The sequence below is a fragment of the Eleutherodactylus coqui genome, chromosome 10 (assembly GCF_035609145.1).
Source record: "Eleutherodactylus coqui strain aEleCoq1 chromosome 10, aEleCoq1.hap1, whole genome shotgun sequence".
Taxonomy (NCBI): Eukaryota; Metazoa; Chordata; class Amphibia; order Anura; family Eleutherodactylidae; genus Eleutherodactylus; species Eleutherodactylus coqui.
This window is the reverse complement of record NC_089846.1, coordinates 88,175,582-88,192,108: the sequence shown is the minus strand read 5'-3', so window position 1 is coordinate 88,192,108 and position 16,527 is coordinate 88,175,582. Positions and strand designations below refer to the sequence as shown.

Here is a 16,527-nt window from a genome sequence, read left to right as displayed (position 1 = left end):
CCAGGCATGGCACGTGCGTGAGGCTGCCGAGCTGCAGAGCCGCCACCAGGTTATGGCCGTTGTCACACACGACCATGCCCGGTTGGAGGCTCAGCGGCGCAAGCCAGCGGTCGGTCTGCTCTGTCAGACCGTGCAACAGTTCGTGGGCCGTGTGCCTATTATCTCCTAAGCTGAGTAGTTTCAGCATGGCCTGCTGATGCTTTCCCACCGCTGTGCTGCCGCGCCGCGCGACACCGACTACTGGCGACGTGCTGCTGGTGACAAATCTTGATTTCGAGGTAGAGGTTGCGTTGGAGGAGGAGGAAGGTTTAGTGGAGGTGGCATACACCGCCACAGATACCAGCACCAATCTGGGGCCCGCAATTCTGAGGGTGGCTAGTATCAGAGCGGTCCCAGGCTCTGACTCGGTCCCAGCCTCCACTAAATTCACCCAATGTGCCGTCAGGGAGATATAGTGGCCCTGCCCGCCTGTGCTTGTTCACGTGTCCGTTGTTAAGTGGACCTTGGCAGTAACCGAGTTGGTGAGGGCGCGTACGATGTTGCGTGAGACGAGGTCGTGCAGGTCTGGGACGGCGGACCGTGAATTATAGTGGCGACTGGGGACAGGGTAGCGCGGGGCTGCCGCCGCCATCATGTTTTTGAACGCCTCAGTTTCCACCAGCCTGTAGGGGAGCATCTCCAGGCTGATCAATTTGGCTATGTGGACATTTAAAGCTTGAGCGTGCGGGTGCGTGGCAGTGTATTTGCGCTTTTGCGCCAACGATTCTCTTAGCGACAGCTGGACGCTGCGTTGAGAGACATTGCTGGATGGGGCCGAGGACAGCGGAGGTGAGGGTGTGGGTCCAGGCCAGGAGACGGTCGTGCCTGTGTCCTGAGAGGGGGGTTGGATCTCAGTGGCAGGTTGGGGCCCAGGGGAGAGGCAGTGGTGCAAGCTGGAGGTGGTGAACGGCCTTCGTCTCACCTTGTGGGGTGCTTGGCCATCATATGCCTGCGCATGCTGGTGGTGGTGAGGCTGGTGGTGGTGGCTCCCCGGCTGATCTTGCCGCGATAAAGGTTGCACACCACTGTTCGTCGGTCGTCCGCCGTCTCAGTGAAAAACTGCCACACCTTAGAGCACCTTGGCCTCTGCAGGGTGGCTTGGTGCAAGGGGGTGCTTTGGGAAACAGCTGGTGGATTATTCGCTCTTGCCCTGCCTCTACCCCTGGCCACCCCACTGCCTCTTCCAACCTGTCCTGCGGCTGCAATTGCCTCCCCCTCTGAAGACCTGTCCTCAGTTGGCTTATTACACCAAGTGGGGTCAGTCACCTCATCGTCCAGCGGCCCTTCCTCCGAATCCTCTGTGCGCTCCTCCCTTGGACTTACTGCCCTCACTACTACCTCACTGATAGACAACTGTGTCTCATAGTCATCGTCCTCCTCACCCACTGAAAGCTCTTGAGACAGTTGCCGGAAGTCCCCAGCCTCATCCCCCGGACTCTGGGAACTTTCCAAAGGTTGGGCATCGGTCACGACAAACTCCTCCCGTGGGAGAGGAACCATTGTTGCCCAATCTGGGTGGGGCCCGAGAACAGTTCCTGGGAGTCTGCCTGCTCCTCAGAATGTGTCATTGTAATGGAGTGAGGAGGCTGGGAGGAAGGAAGAGCAGCAGCCAGAGGATTCAGAGTTGCAGCAGTGGACGGCGTAGAAGACTGGGTGGTCGATAGATTGCTGGATGCACTTTCTGCCATCCACGACAGGACCTGCTCACACTGCTCATTTTTTAATAAAGGTCTACGACATGGACCCAAAAATTGCGATGTGAAGCTGGGGACCCCAGAAACTGTCCTCTCTCCTACTCCCTCAGCAGCTGGCTGCGATTCACCTGGACCAGGAACTCTTCCTATGCCCACACCCTCACTTGGGACTCCGCTTCCTCGACCGTGTCCACGCCCTCTGCCCCTACCCCTACCCCTCAGCATGCTGGATTAAGAATCGAGCAGAGACAGAGCGTTGTAAAAATGTTTGTGAATTATTGCCACGCAGTTGGTGGCTGCCAGCGGTAATATAATGCAAAATGAAGCCAGAGATAAATTATAAGGAAGGCTGCACTTAGGCCTTGCTGTGAACTATGCAGTTTGGATGGACGTGAAGTCCCACAGGCCACGCAGGCAAATGCACTGGGTAAGCGTTAGCCGTAAAAACAAATTTAAAAAAAAATCTCCTTATTTTACTCTGCAATGCAGGCTGAGGCTAGGCAGTGTGTATTGTACTTTCAATCTATGGGCGTCGGGCAGACCGTGCACTTGTGAGACAGCACACGTATAACAGAGCGTTGTAGAAAATGTGCAGTTTCTTGGCGTACACTTAGAGGCAGACTGCAGTGAGGCTACGCGAAGTGCGGACAGAAATATGTTTAAATGAAGGCTGCACGCAGGCTAGGCTGTGAACTATGCAGTTTGGATGGACGTGAAGTCCCACAGGCCACGCAGGCAAATGCACTGGGTAAGCGTTAGCCGTAAAAAGGAATTTTTTAAAAAATCTCCTTATTTTACTCTGCAATGCAGGCTGAGGCTAGGCAGTGTGTATTGCACTTTCAATCTATGGGCGTCGGGCAGACCGTGAACTTCTGAGACAGCACACTTATAACAGAGCGTTGTAGAAAATGTGTGGTTTCTTGGCGTACACTTAGAGGCAGAGTGAACTGAGGCGACGCAAAGTGTGGACAGAAAAATGTTTAAATGAAGGCTGCACACAGGCTAGGCTGTGCAATACAGAGGTACTACAACTCCCAGCAACCACGGAGTTAAATGCACACGGTCGTAGGTTGCCCTAAGAAGAACCGTTGGGGTACTTGTAGACAGGATTCTACAATACCACTGTCCCTGTCTAACCAATACTGCCCCTATACTCAAGTACAGACTGCAGCCTGAGAACGCTACAGCCTGCACGCCCGATATACATTAAAAAAAAATTTGTGCAAAACTGCTCACAGCAGCCCCAACAGTAATGCACTAGGTGAGCTGTGGCCCTAAGATGGGCCGTTGTGGTTCTTGAAGATGCTAACACTCTCCTTATAGCAGCTACAGCAGCAGCAGCACTTTCCCTGATCTCTCTTAGCGTGTGTCTGTGGCGAGCCGGGGGCGGGGCAGATTTAAATACTCGGGGGTCACTTGATCTCGCCAGCCACTCACTGCAGGGGGGTGGGATAGGGCTGGAACGTCACAGGAGGAAGTTGTAATGCCTTCCATGCATGTGTATTGGCCAGAAAAGGTCGCAAATTTCTCAGGGAAGGAAATGTAATGGAGTCGAGTGCCGCGTGGTGCTCGTCTCGAGTAACGAGCATCTCGAACACCTTAATGCTCGAACGAGCATCAAGCTCGGACAAGTACGTTCGCTCATCTCTAATAATAAACAATGATGTTACAGTACATGGGTAATAACCACAGTGATGTCACAGTACAGAGATAATAAACACAGAGATATCACAGTACAGGATAATAAACAGTGATGTCACTGTACAGAGGAAATAAACACAGTGATGTCACTGTACAAGGATAATAAACAGAGTGATGTCACAGTACAGGATAATGAAAACAGTGTGATTGGGGGTTAAATGTTGAGCTCTCATGAGGATGCACTGGATGTGGAGTTTGTGGATCTGTCACTATTAGTCAGCCGACACGATAAACATTTGAGAGAATTTGATATACCTTCCACAGTTGATTTGCATAATGTAGATTTTTGTACAAACTGCAAACTCTATTGAGAAAGTTTTATTATCCTGCCAATAAAAAGCTGAAAAAAATCAGGAATCGTAAAAATAAAATGTCTCCTCGCTACACGAAAACCAATTATTTGTTGTAAGAATTCACAATGTAAATGTTCTTACAAATCCAGCCTGAGACTATGTAAGACGCAGCAGCCCACTCATAGGGTGCAGGTAGCACACAGGCCACCCCTGCTGCTGCTAATGGGACAGGGTAGCGAAATATCAGCTTGGCTCCGCTGCCTTCACTAATGGGTCAGAGGAAACCACCTAAGTAATACTACCATAGAGCGCATTAATAATACCGCCACACATTTCTCAATAACCATGCAATTTAGTACCTGCACAATACTTCCATACAGTAATCAGATGTCAATACCATACAGTACGAACATAAGATAGAGTATATGCTACCATACTGTGAATACATAACAGTGCCATAAAGTGTTCTAATAACAGTCCCATGAAATCCCTACATCAATCTGCCATACGATGACTATATAACAGTGCCATACAATGAACACATAAATGTCCTACTGGGATGCAATAACAGTACTATACAGTGTCCACATAATATTTCTATATGGTTCATATATCATAATCCCATATAGTTAAGACATATAAGCAGGGCGGTTTGGGCGTCCAAAATGGCCCTGGAAAAATATTTCAAAGTGGCTTTATATTGTATACCCACATTCTGTAACAATGCCTTATTTGTTCCCCCCAGTAATTATGCTCCATTATGCCCCCACTTAATATTGATGCCCCTTATGGCCCAGTTAGTAATAATGCCCTTTATAGTCCCGTTAAAAATAATGCCACTCATGGTCGTATTTAGGAATAATATTCCTTATGAGTTATGATCCCATTTAGAAATTATGCGCCACATGACCCTTTTTAGTAATAATGCCCCTCTGGATCTATTTAGTAATAATGCCCCCTATGGCCCCATTTAGTAATAATTCCTTTATCATCATTAAAAATAAAAAAAAAAGTGATAAAAACTAGCTATACTCACCTGTGTCACTTTTTCTGGCTTCTGCAGTCCACACTGCACTGGTCCTCCACTGATTTCCAGGTAACACCTAGGCCATGGATTGGCCTCCAGAATCACGTGATCGCTCCGTCTGGAAGTCATCAAGTGATCAGTGTGGCGCCAACTGCAGAGCTCAGGAGGAGTGACACAGGTAAGTATAGCTTTAGATCCCCTGCATTGGCCCTGGGATCTAACCTTTCCCCCCTGGATTTCTTCAATCGCCCTGTGCATATAAGTGCGATATAGTGTCCAAATAACAGTCCCATAGAACCCCTACATAATTTTCCTATATAGTGATTGCATAATAGTGCCATACAATGGACCACTAAGTGTCCTGAGATAACAATACCAGAGCATGCCAACGTAATACCACCAGACAATGCCAATGAAATAGTCATATACAGCAAACACATAACAGTGCCATATAATGCTCAAATGCTGCAACGGTCCCATAAACTCTCTTACTACTATATTTTGCCATACGATTACTATATAGTAGTTCCATGTAATAAATGTATGGGCCATACTAAATTAGGACCAGTTGGTAAGTTCTTTGAGACAAATGCCAATCATTCCCATTTGTGCCACCAGGGCAAATTTTGCATGGTAACTATCCAAACTTGCGTTCATATGAGAAGATGCTGTAATGAACTTTTTTGTAACGTGCTTTGCTAAATAAATTGCGAGTTAACACAAACCGGTTGGAACGGAGGGTTCTCCTTGGCATCCGCCAGTCGGCTTGTTAGATGTTTCTCGAGTTAATCAGTTTTTAATATATTTTCTGGGAATTTATTTTCATGCTTACTGGCAGCGCGGACCCATCTGGGTTAGAAAATTAGATTAACATCTCTAAAAGTGTATTTAATTTATTAGCTTAACCCGCTTTAAGGAATGGATAATGTAATTATGCTTATTCACATGCATAGCAGCGCAGGAGTGTAACCGAGAAGTGTGGAAAGTAGAGAGGTGGGAGCAAATCAGCCCCCCAGGGCGACTGTACCCGGGGGACCTACTCATTAGCTTCCAGAGTTAATTCCACGTCAACACAATTTCACAGCTACAGTTTATATAAGGAGCCAAATAACTTTGTCAATATTTTGTTTTGCTGTTTTTGTATAATTTTTGAGTTGTTTTTTTTTTTGTTTTCGTCAGTCGTTCACGAAGTGGCCTTCAAAGTCCTTATGGTTTCCCTAGGAAACAGACCACAGTTTATCACCACACCTGTTTGGGCAAACAAAGTATAACAAATCTATCGTTTCCATAAATGTATCTTTTTGGAGGGTTTGAAGCATCTAACTGTGTAACATTGTAATGTGACCACTGCAGTATGAATGATCCACAAATGACTGATTGACCATAATGTGTCCAATTAAAATTTGATGTGTGTGGCCAATCTTAAAGGGGTTGCTCCAAAATCAACTTTGACTGGTAGAGATATCATTGGTAAGACCACGACCAATCTTGAGAACAGAGGTCCCATGTCCACCTCTCCTCTTCACTGTAGGCTCACCGCCCCCCCCCCCCCCGACTTCACAGTGAGGAAGGGATTGAATGCAGCAGCAGTCGTGCACCCGCAACGCTATTCCATTCATCCTCAATAGGACTGCCAGAGAAGGCTGAGCATTTGTACTCAGCTATTTTTGGCAGTCCCATGGAAATGAATGGAGCGGCACCACCCATGTATGATTGCCACACTGAGAAGAGGACCCCTGTTTTCAGAATCGATGGAAGTCTTGTCCTCCCACTAATTAGACTTTTATCACCTATCCTCTGGATAGATGATAAAAGTCAATTTGTGGATAACCCATGATCTCATTGGAATACCATTGTCCATTTCATGCATGGGTCTTTTGCGTGATTTAGATAAAGGGCCTAAACCCCCCTTAGCTGTCAGATCCTTAGGCAGTTGCCAAGGTAACCAACCAATCTCGCTGTTATATCCAAAAAAAGTCAGTCAGGCTATATAATGTCATTCATGAGATGTATAGGTCATGTTAAAATTGGCCACTTTGGGTCATAACCATCAAGTATTTATAGGTACTGCAATGAATTCTACTAATAAAAGGTCATAGCTGAATGGTTACAAAATTGATACTTTTTGATTATGTTTGCAAACAAATATTTATTGTGTGTTTGTTCTTTTTTATTCTAGGGCCAAAATGTCTTTGGACTTGATGTCATTGAAACTCCCGAAGGAGACAAGTGGCCCCAACTTATTGTCCAGCAGAGTCTGGACAGAGAGCAGAGGGATACCTACGTCATGAAAATTAAAGTAGAAGATGGTGGGAACCCTCCGAGATCGAGTACAGCAATTTTACAAGTTACGGTCACCGACGTCAACGATAATCGTCCTGTTTTTAAGGATAAAGACATTGAAGTGAATATTCCAGAAGATGCAGCGGTGGGGACCTCGGTGACACAACTTCATGCAACTGACGCCGACCTTGGCTCCAATGCCAAGATTCATTTTTATTTTGGAAACCAGATCTCCAACCTTGCCAGGCGCCATTTTGCTATTGATAACAATACTGGATTAATTACAGTTAAAGAACCCCTGGATCGTGAAGAATCTCACTACCATAAGTTGACAGTCTTAGCAAGTGATGGGAGTTCAACTCCATCTCGGGCCACCGTTACCATAAACATCACAGACATAAATGATAACATTCCGTCGATCGATACAAGGTATATCATAAACCCTGTCAATGGAACTGTGCAAATATCCGAGAAGGCTCCAATTAATACAAAAATAGCCCTGATCACGGTTACTGATAAGGATGCCGACCTTAATGGCAAAGTGACTTGTTTCACAGACCATGACGTTCCCTTCAGGTTAAAACCAGTGTTTGACAATCAGTTTCTTTTGGAGACCGCGGCCCCTCTGGATTATGAAACCACAAGGGAATATGCAATCAAAATTGTTGCCTCTGATTCTGGAAAGCCACCCCTCAACCAATCCGCTATGCTTCTTATCAAAGTCAAGGATGAGAATGACAATCCTCCAGTTTTTACTCTTCCAGTCATTGGTCTATCTTTTGTTGAAAACAACCCGCCTGGCACAGAGCTGACTAAAATCAGTGCAACCGATGCAGACAGTGGGCGCAATGCTGAGCTCAGTTATATGCTGGGCCCCAATGCCCCAACCATATTTAACCTTGATAGGCGGACAGGTATTCTCACCGCCGTCAGGAAACTGGACAGGGAGAAGCAAGACAGATATACCTTTACAGTGATTGCTAAGGACAATGGAATGCCTTCCCTACAAACCAATACCACAGTGACCTTATCAGTCCTTGATCAAAATGATAACAGTCCCTCGTTCACCCATAATGAATACAACTTTTATGTGCCGGAGAATCTACCAACTTATGGCACCGTTGGTCTCATCACGGTAACGGATGAAGATATAGGGGAGAACGCTGAATTTACTCTCTCACTACTGAACGCAAGGGATAATTTTTTAATTGACCCTCATACAGGCGTCATTAAACCAAATATAACCTTTGACAGGGAGCAACAAGGTTCTTACACCTTTCAAGTAAAAGCAGTTGATCGAGGAACACCTCAAAAGTCTTCAACAGTCAAAGTGACCATATTTGTTGAGGACGTCAATGATAACCGGCCAGTATTTGTCATCCCATCCACTAATTATTCATATGAATTGGTGCCAACGTCAACCAACCCTGGCTCTGTTGTAACCAAAGTCTTTGCCGTGGATAATGACACCGGGATTAATGCCGACTTACGTTACAGCATAGTAGGAGGAAACCCAAGGGGTTTATTCACCATTGATGAAAGGAGTGGAAATATTAGCTTGAAGGAAAAAATTCTTGCTGGTGATCATGGCTTACACCGACTCGTCATCAAAGTAAATGACTCGGGGAAGCCTGAGCCTTTTCACACTCTTGCTCTGGTACATTTGTTCGTCAATGAAACCATCACAAACGGATCTTATGTTCAAGAACTTGTGAGAAGAAACATGGAAACACCGGTTGGACAGAACATCGGAGATGGAGAGATCACTCCACAGACCAACGACTATGTCAAAATTATCATTGCTATCATTGCGGGGACCATGACCGTGATCTTGGTCATCTTTGTCACTGCTCTGGTACGTTGCCGCCAAACCCCACGCCACAAAGTGGTTCAGAAGAACAAGCAGAGTGGGGAATGGGTTTCTCCAAACCAAGAAAACAGGCAAATCAAGAAAAAGAGGAAGAAGAAGAAGCGTTCTCCAAAAAACCTCCTCCTCAATTTCGTTACGATAGAAGAATCTAAAACGGAGGATCCTGCCCATGAACACATCAATGGCACATTGGACATCCCAGTGGAGCTAGAAGAGCAAACTATGGGGAAATACAATTGGGGCACCACTCCGACTACATTCAAACCCGACAGTCCAGATCTGGCCAAGCACTACAAGTCCGCTTCTCCGCAACCCACCTTCCAGATAAAGCCTGAGACACCAGTTCCTCCTAAAAAACACCATGTCATTCAGGAACTACCACTTGACAACACATTTGTTGTGGGCTGTGACTCATTGTCCAAGTGCTCCTCCAGCAGCTCGGATCCTTACAGTGTCTCGGAGTGCAGTTGCCAAGGAGGCTTCAAGGCACCCGGCCCCATCCACACACGACAGGTAATTTAAAAATTCCTTTGTATCCTTGTTTTCTGTGGAATTTCACAGCTTCTGTTTCTTCTGATTCCTGATTCTTACTGTTTAACATCTTGTTGACCCAGATTAGAAACCAAAGAAATAGTCACTGCTTGGTACACAGACATCTAATGATTCATCAGTGCTAGAACTCAGAATTTCAGGCTGGTGCAAACTGCAAAGCTGAATAATTAGCATTGAGCATTGTGGTTGCTCTGGCCTGTAGATGGCAATGCAGCTCTCTGCCGTAGAGTCCTGCACGATGGTTTTCAGAGCTCGAAGAAACAATGTTAGGCCAGTAACTGGATTGTATGCGTAGGACTCTGTCATCTGGGCCAGGTGCAAAGCAATAAAGCTGTGCAGAATCTGATAAGTGCGTCTTAATGGTAATGGAACGGCAGCTTCCGCTGGACTGAGCCTTATTGCATTTCCTTCACAAGCAGGCCAGCTTTCTTAAGGAACAGAAGGTGTGGATAGGAATATAGTAGGTTCCAATCTCCTTTCATAAAGGAGCATTATCAGAGCAAGGCACTTGCTGCACATTAGATTGTTCAGACTCGGTCTAGATGGGGACAAAAAGCGGTCGCCGTTCAACGCTGACGTCACCTTGTACTAGATCAGCTATTGTAATGTTGCTCTCAGATGGATCTCTTTATGATGTGCACTATGGATGCAACCACCAAGGTACATGTAGCACCTGCTCCGGGGCCCAGCAGCCAGCAGGGCCCCTCACTACTCAGAAATGAAGTGCAGTCTCAGAAAAAGATGCAATGTGGGGCGCATGATAGTCCTTTGCATTGAAATTTGCATTGGAACTCTTCCCTTCCATCAATGGTAACGGCCCTCTAAGCTGATGGGCCCCCAAGCAGTTGCTATACTTGCTGCTACCAGGTAGTTCTACCCATGTCATACTTAATGAAAGTGACTTGTCCTGTAAGGCCTCTTTCCCTCGGGCGCATAAACGGCGACAGTGTTTTTACGTTTTCATACCTGCTCCATATAAGTGCCTGAATGGGCATTTTTCCGCGATCATGGGCAGCGTTTTCTCGTCCATTTACACGACCACGAGTGTTGTTTTTAGCAAAAAAAATACGCAACACCCTGGAAAATCCTCACTCTGTCAAAAACCTCAGGATGCCAGAAATGAACTCGCGGCATATATGCGATCGTGGGAATAAAGCCTAAGCCTGCATTCTCATGCAGCTGATCTGCAGCAGATTTCACTCTTTCAATTGGAATTTTATTGAAAGGGTGAAATTTGCTGCAGATCCTCACCAATATCTGTGACAAAATCTGCATCAAATAAAGGTACGTTTAGACGGATGAGAAGCGCTGTAGATTTTTATGGTGCTCTTGTGCCTAAAACGTCTGCAGCAGAATACAGTTGCAGACAAGTGGAAAAAACCTCAAGTGCCAATTTTTAAATCTGTAACATGTTAGTTTTATTTAGTTGCAGATTTATTGCAAATTTTTCCATTAACTTCAATGGAAAAGTAAAAATCTGCAATAAATCTGCATTAAATGGTATTGTGAATTCTGCTGTGGTTTCCCTGCAAGCCGCAAGTGCAGGAAAATCCACAGCAGCAAATCTACACTAAAAACTGCACACTTTGCTACAGGAATTTTTAGCAGCAACTTCTACGTATGTGAACCTATCCTGAAGGGCCCATAGGGGACGCAGCAAAGCTGAGTGATTTCTTGTGAAGAGAGTTTAATAGCAAAGGAGCATTATGAGAACCAGGGAGGCGAAACAAGTGCAACAGCCGAGCAGCGACTCAAAGAACGTACCTTAGTACAGGTGACAGGAAGGCCTGTTTTGCCATGGTGATGCCAGTACTCCAACTGGACCCTTCGGGGTGAAAAGACGATGAAATAAATGAGTCGAGTACAGTAGTAAATTAGTAATCTAGGAGTACACAGATTTACTGACTTTGGTATTTTGCAGTATAATTGAATTCACATTTTTCCACAAAGGTACTTTGAAAAGGTGCATGCAGTTGCAGTAGTAGGCAGGCAATTGAACACGATGAGAAATACAGTAACCTTTAACTTGATTAGGACCTGACTTCAATGCTCTCTTTTCTCCTTTACTGAACTGACTTGACAGACAATGTCCCCACTAGTTGTTCTAGCTGAAGGATTGATTTGAGTTTAGTGAAGTGAAGATGAAGCAGAGGGCAAAGTTGCTGTAAGGCTAATCCTGGCTTTGAGTTCATCGGGTAGCTAGGACTCACTGTTAGTAGAAGGCCAACCTCAGAAAGGCTCTCATTCCCTCTGCTGTGGTATGCCAAGGGAGTGGGTTCACACCACACTCGACCTTGGGAGAAATCATGATGCACTGCTGACTTGCTTCTGTATGCATTCCCCCTCCTCTCCGACTCGATTGACTGCAACCTCTTGTCTCTCACACCTGGCTGAGTCTGCCTAACTGCTCGCTGTCCATTTTAGCTCCTCTGTTTCTTTTCTGCACTTTCTGGACTCCTCCCACTCTTGCATAGGGACTTGTGTTGTGACTTTTCCGCCCTTGGACTCTGCACCAGTGAGATTGAAGCTGAATATCAGCCAATAGGACACCAGCTGACATAAGAGCTAAGCTCTAGGCTTAGTGGAGAGAAGGGGAGAAATAGGGTCTCTCCTACAGATGGCACCTTCTGTGTCCATGGACGGCACACAGACAGGTGAGACAGGACAAGTGTTGGTGTGTGTTCTGTAGGACCCACTGGGCTACTGTACAAGCAAAATACTGCATTGTAATTAACACAGAACCATGTGCATTATAGCATTATCAATGTATTGTGAATACAGGGAAAACCTCTGACTGTGATGTGTAGATGTCGGAGAACCTCTATATCCCCCATTACCCTCCATCTACATACACTATGTTAACCGAAGTATTGGGGCACATAGAAGGTAATGAAATAATATTCTATTCCCATTTTTTTATATTTTGTTGGGCAGCCTTTGGCTGCAGTAACCCTCCGTGTCCACTTTCCATCAAATTCCCATAGATGTATGGAAAGATTTGCCTCCATTCCTCCAGGAGAGTTTCAGATAGTGATGGGAGGTGAGGGGGTTGTTTGGCGTGCATGGATACAGCGTTCTTGTTCATCCCAAAGATGCTGGATGATGCTCGGGACTGACATCTGGACTTTGGGCCAGGCAATGAAGTTTGCAGGCATTGCTCAACACTGCATGCTGAGTGACATGGAGCTCAGTCATGTTGGTAGAGACACTGAGCTGTACCAGAGTATTGTTGACACAGGCTAGGTGATGCTTCATTGGCTGGGATGTCTGTCTACCCATTGGCATTGAGGGTGGACTTCACTATAACCAATGGCTCCAGTCCATCCCAGCAGAACCCCCCTCACACTATAACAGAATCTCCTCCAAACTTCACTGTTTGGACAATACAGTGGCGTAGAAACCGCTTTCCAGACAACTGCCACACCTAAGTGTAGCAATCCAATCAGAAGATGGTGTAGTGTGATTAATCTGTCCACAATAATTGCTTCCACTCACTTACAGTCGGTCACTGCAAGCACGATTGCAGGCACCACTGTACATCCACTGCTCTGATGTTGGGTGCAGTCGCTCATCTTACAGAGGATTCTGGTACTAATGGATGTTCAAGTGACCTGTAAAACCTCCTGAGCGAGGGCAGACAATGAATGTGATGTCTTCACAGCTTGTTCAAGGCTTCATTGTCTGCTTTCTGTCAGTTTACCGCACACACCGGATGGTCTCCATCTCCCAATAACATGGCCAACAGTGGACTCTGGAAGGTCGAGAAGCTGTGATGCCCCGTACTGATTGGTTGGTGACATCCCACCACCAAACCCTGTTGTCAGCTCTCTACCTAGTGACATTCCCCCACCAGACCCCATTTTCAGCTCTATACTTGGTGACATCCCACCACCAGACCCATTGTCAGCTCTACACCTGGTGACATCCCACCACCTGACAACGTTGTCAGCTCTACACCTGGTGATATCCTCCACCGGACCCCATTGTCAGCTTTACACCTGGTGACATCCCACCGCCAGACCCCATTGGCAGCTCTACACCTGGTGACATCCCCCATCAGACCCTGTTGTCAGCTCTTCACCTGGTGACATCCCACCACCAGACCCCGTTGTCAGCTTTATACCTGATGACATTCCACCACCATACCCCGTTGTTGGCTCTACACCTGGTTACATACCCCACCAGACCCCGTTTTGGCTCTACACCTGGTTACATACCCCACCAGACCCCGTTGTCAGCTCTATACCTAGTGACCTCCCACCACCAGACCCCATTGTCAGCTCTACACCTGGTGACCTCCCCCTAACAGACCCCGTTGTCAGCTCTACACCTAGTGACATCCCACCACTAGACCCCATTGTCAACTCTACACCTGATGACATCCCCCCACCAGACTCTATTGTCAGCTTTATACCTGGTGACATCCCACCACCAGACCCCATTGTTGGCTAAACACCAGGTGACATCCCCCACCAGACCCCGTTGTCAGTTCTACACCTGGTAACATCCCACCACCAGACCCCGTTGTTGGCTTTACACCTGATGACATTCCACCACCATACCCCGTTGTTGGCTCCACACCTGGTTACATTCCCCACCAGACCCCGTTGTTGGCTCTACACCTGGTTACATACCCCACCAGACGTCGTTGTCAGCTCTACACCTGGTGGCATCTCCCCACCAGACCCTGTTGTCAGCTCTACACCTGGTGACATCCCACCACCAGACCCTGTTGTCAGCTCTACACCTGGTGACATCCCACCGCCAGACCCCATTGTCGGCTCTACACCTGGTGACATCCCACCACCAGACCCCATTGTCAGCTCTACACCTGTGACATCCTACCACCAGACCCCATTGTCGGCTCTACACCTGGTGACATCCCACCACCAGACCCCATTGTCAGCTCTACACCTGTGACATCCTACCACCAGACCCCGTTGTCAGCTCTACACCTGGTGACCTCCCCCTAACAGACCCCGTTGTCAGCTCAACACCTGGTGACCTCCCCCTAACAGACCCCGTTGTCAGCTCTACACCTGGTGACATCCCACCACTAGACCCCATTGTCAGCTCTACACCAAATTACATCCCCCCGCCGGACTCTATTGTCAGCTTTATACCTGGTGACATCCCACCACCAGACCCCGTTGTCAGCTAAACACCAGGTGACATCCCCCTCCAGACCCCGTTGTCAGCTCTACACCTGGGTGCATCTGATGTTTTCTGTATTGGGATATGATGTGGGATCCTCTCCTTTATACCTAATGCTCTACATCACCTGACCGCACAGGATTGGAGTGGCCAAATGCTTTTGTCAATATAGTGCATATTAGTTTGCTGCGAGGGGACACTTGTAACACAGGAATACGATTTGCGAGTTTATTACTTTTCTGTTAAATGCTGCAAATGAGAAGATGGAAAAGATTGTTCTGTCTGATTGTATGAACTCAACTCATAGTAAATGACATCCCAGATACAAAAATGGCACGGTGATGGCTACTTAGGAGTAGATCTGTCCCATGCATACAAAGTAACCTTGCTATAACCTTACAGAGCTGCATGGAGTGTATTAGTGCCGTAGCTGGCGGTATTAATTATACATTACATAGTATAGTGAACTGCATTAGTCGGTCCGGGGAGGCGGCGGACGCTGTTTGTTCAGTGACTCCAGCACAGAGCAATCAGTGTTACTTTCCATGCGGCCGGCGCACATTTGTAACCCGCTCTTGTAGATATTTTACAAGAAATTCCAGATATTAAGGCTGCAAAGACGTTGAGGGTCGTTGAGTTCATTTGTATACAATGCATCTCGGTGATGGACGCTCAGCTAGGATGTTGCATTGCCAAGTGCTTTATTTTATAGGCTCATGTCAAGGCTGCTATTAATTGTATTCTTAAAGCACAAGGAAAGCTTCCAGTTTGGAGCTCCGCATGGAAGATATTGATCTTCTGAGAAAGCAGAGATTTATGGCGGTCACTGGGTGGCACACGGTTACCTGGACTCCAGTATATAGACTGTGGGGCTGGGAGGTGAGCCGATGGAGATGAGTCCTTCCACAGTGGACCCAGCGGAGATCTTAGAAATCTTGGATTCTCTCTCATTCAGACGGCTGGTGCTGTCCATATATTTCACAGATGCCACTTGGACCAATTAGCCCATTAGGGTATTCACAGTCTGCATGAAAATCACTGCATATCCTCTTCTGGTCTGATTCATGGCTCAGAATCAGAGGAGCAATGTCCGCGGTCCAGGGTGTTGGGGAGCACATGGATGCGTGTCCGTGTGGTGTCCAATGCAAATTACAGACTAATGGCTTAAACAGATGGCTGTGTTGAAAATCACAACCGCATAACAAGACGAAACAAAACCATTTTAATATTGGGATTCTCGCGCGTAGTAATAACGAGATATAAATAATATAAAGATAGGACCCATCTTCCCGTTTTTTTTTTGTGCAGAGTTTGAATAGTCCAAAAAAAACCCAAAACATATCCTGCTTCATTTGCTAATACACTCCACAGCGGCGAGCATATTAGCACATGTGCCCATACGTTTCTGGCCTAATCCTTACAGTTGTTTAGTGAAAGTACAGCGGGTCATTATCCTGTCCCCCAAGTGTCAGCGTGTCATTATCCTGTCCCCCAAGTGTCAGCGTGTCATTAAACTGTCCCCCAAGTATCAGCGTGTCATTATCCTGTCCCCCAAGTGTCAGCGTGTCATTATCCTGTCCCCCAAGTGTCAGCATGTAACTATCCTGTACCCCAAGTATCAGCATGTCATTATCCTGTACACCAAGTATCAGCGTGTCATTATCCTGTCCCCCAAGTGTCAGTGTGTCATTATCCTGTCCTTCAAGTGTCAGCGTGTCATTATCCTGTACCCCAAGTATCAGCATGTCATTATCCTGTACACCAAGTATCAGCGTGTCATTATCCTGTACCCCAAGTATCAGCGTGTCATTAAACTGTCCCCCAAGTATCAGCGTGTCATTATCCTGTCCCCCAAGTATCAGTGTGTCATTATCCTGTACCCCAAGTATCAGCGTGTCAATATCCTGTCCCCCA

General features: G+C 46.7%; 1 protein-coding gene across 1 annotated transcript in view; it reads left to right on the top strand.

The window, feature by feature from the left end:
- PCDH11X (protocadherin 11 X-linked) overlaps positions 1 to 16,527 on the top strand; it is a 1,234,289-nt gene that overhangs the window by 217,537 nt on the left and 1,000,225 nt on the right. The window contains exon 3 of the mRNA XM_066582088.1: positions 6,934 to 9,420. Coding sequence (XP_066438185.1) covers positions 6,934 to 9,420 — 2,487 coding nt within the window. The remainder of the gene's footprint in view (positions 1 to 6,933; positions 9,421 to 16,527) is intronic.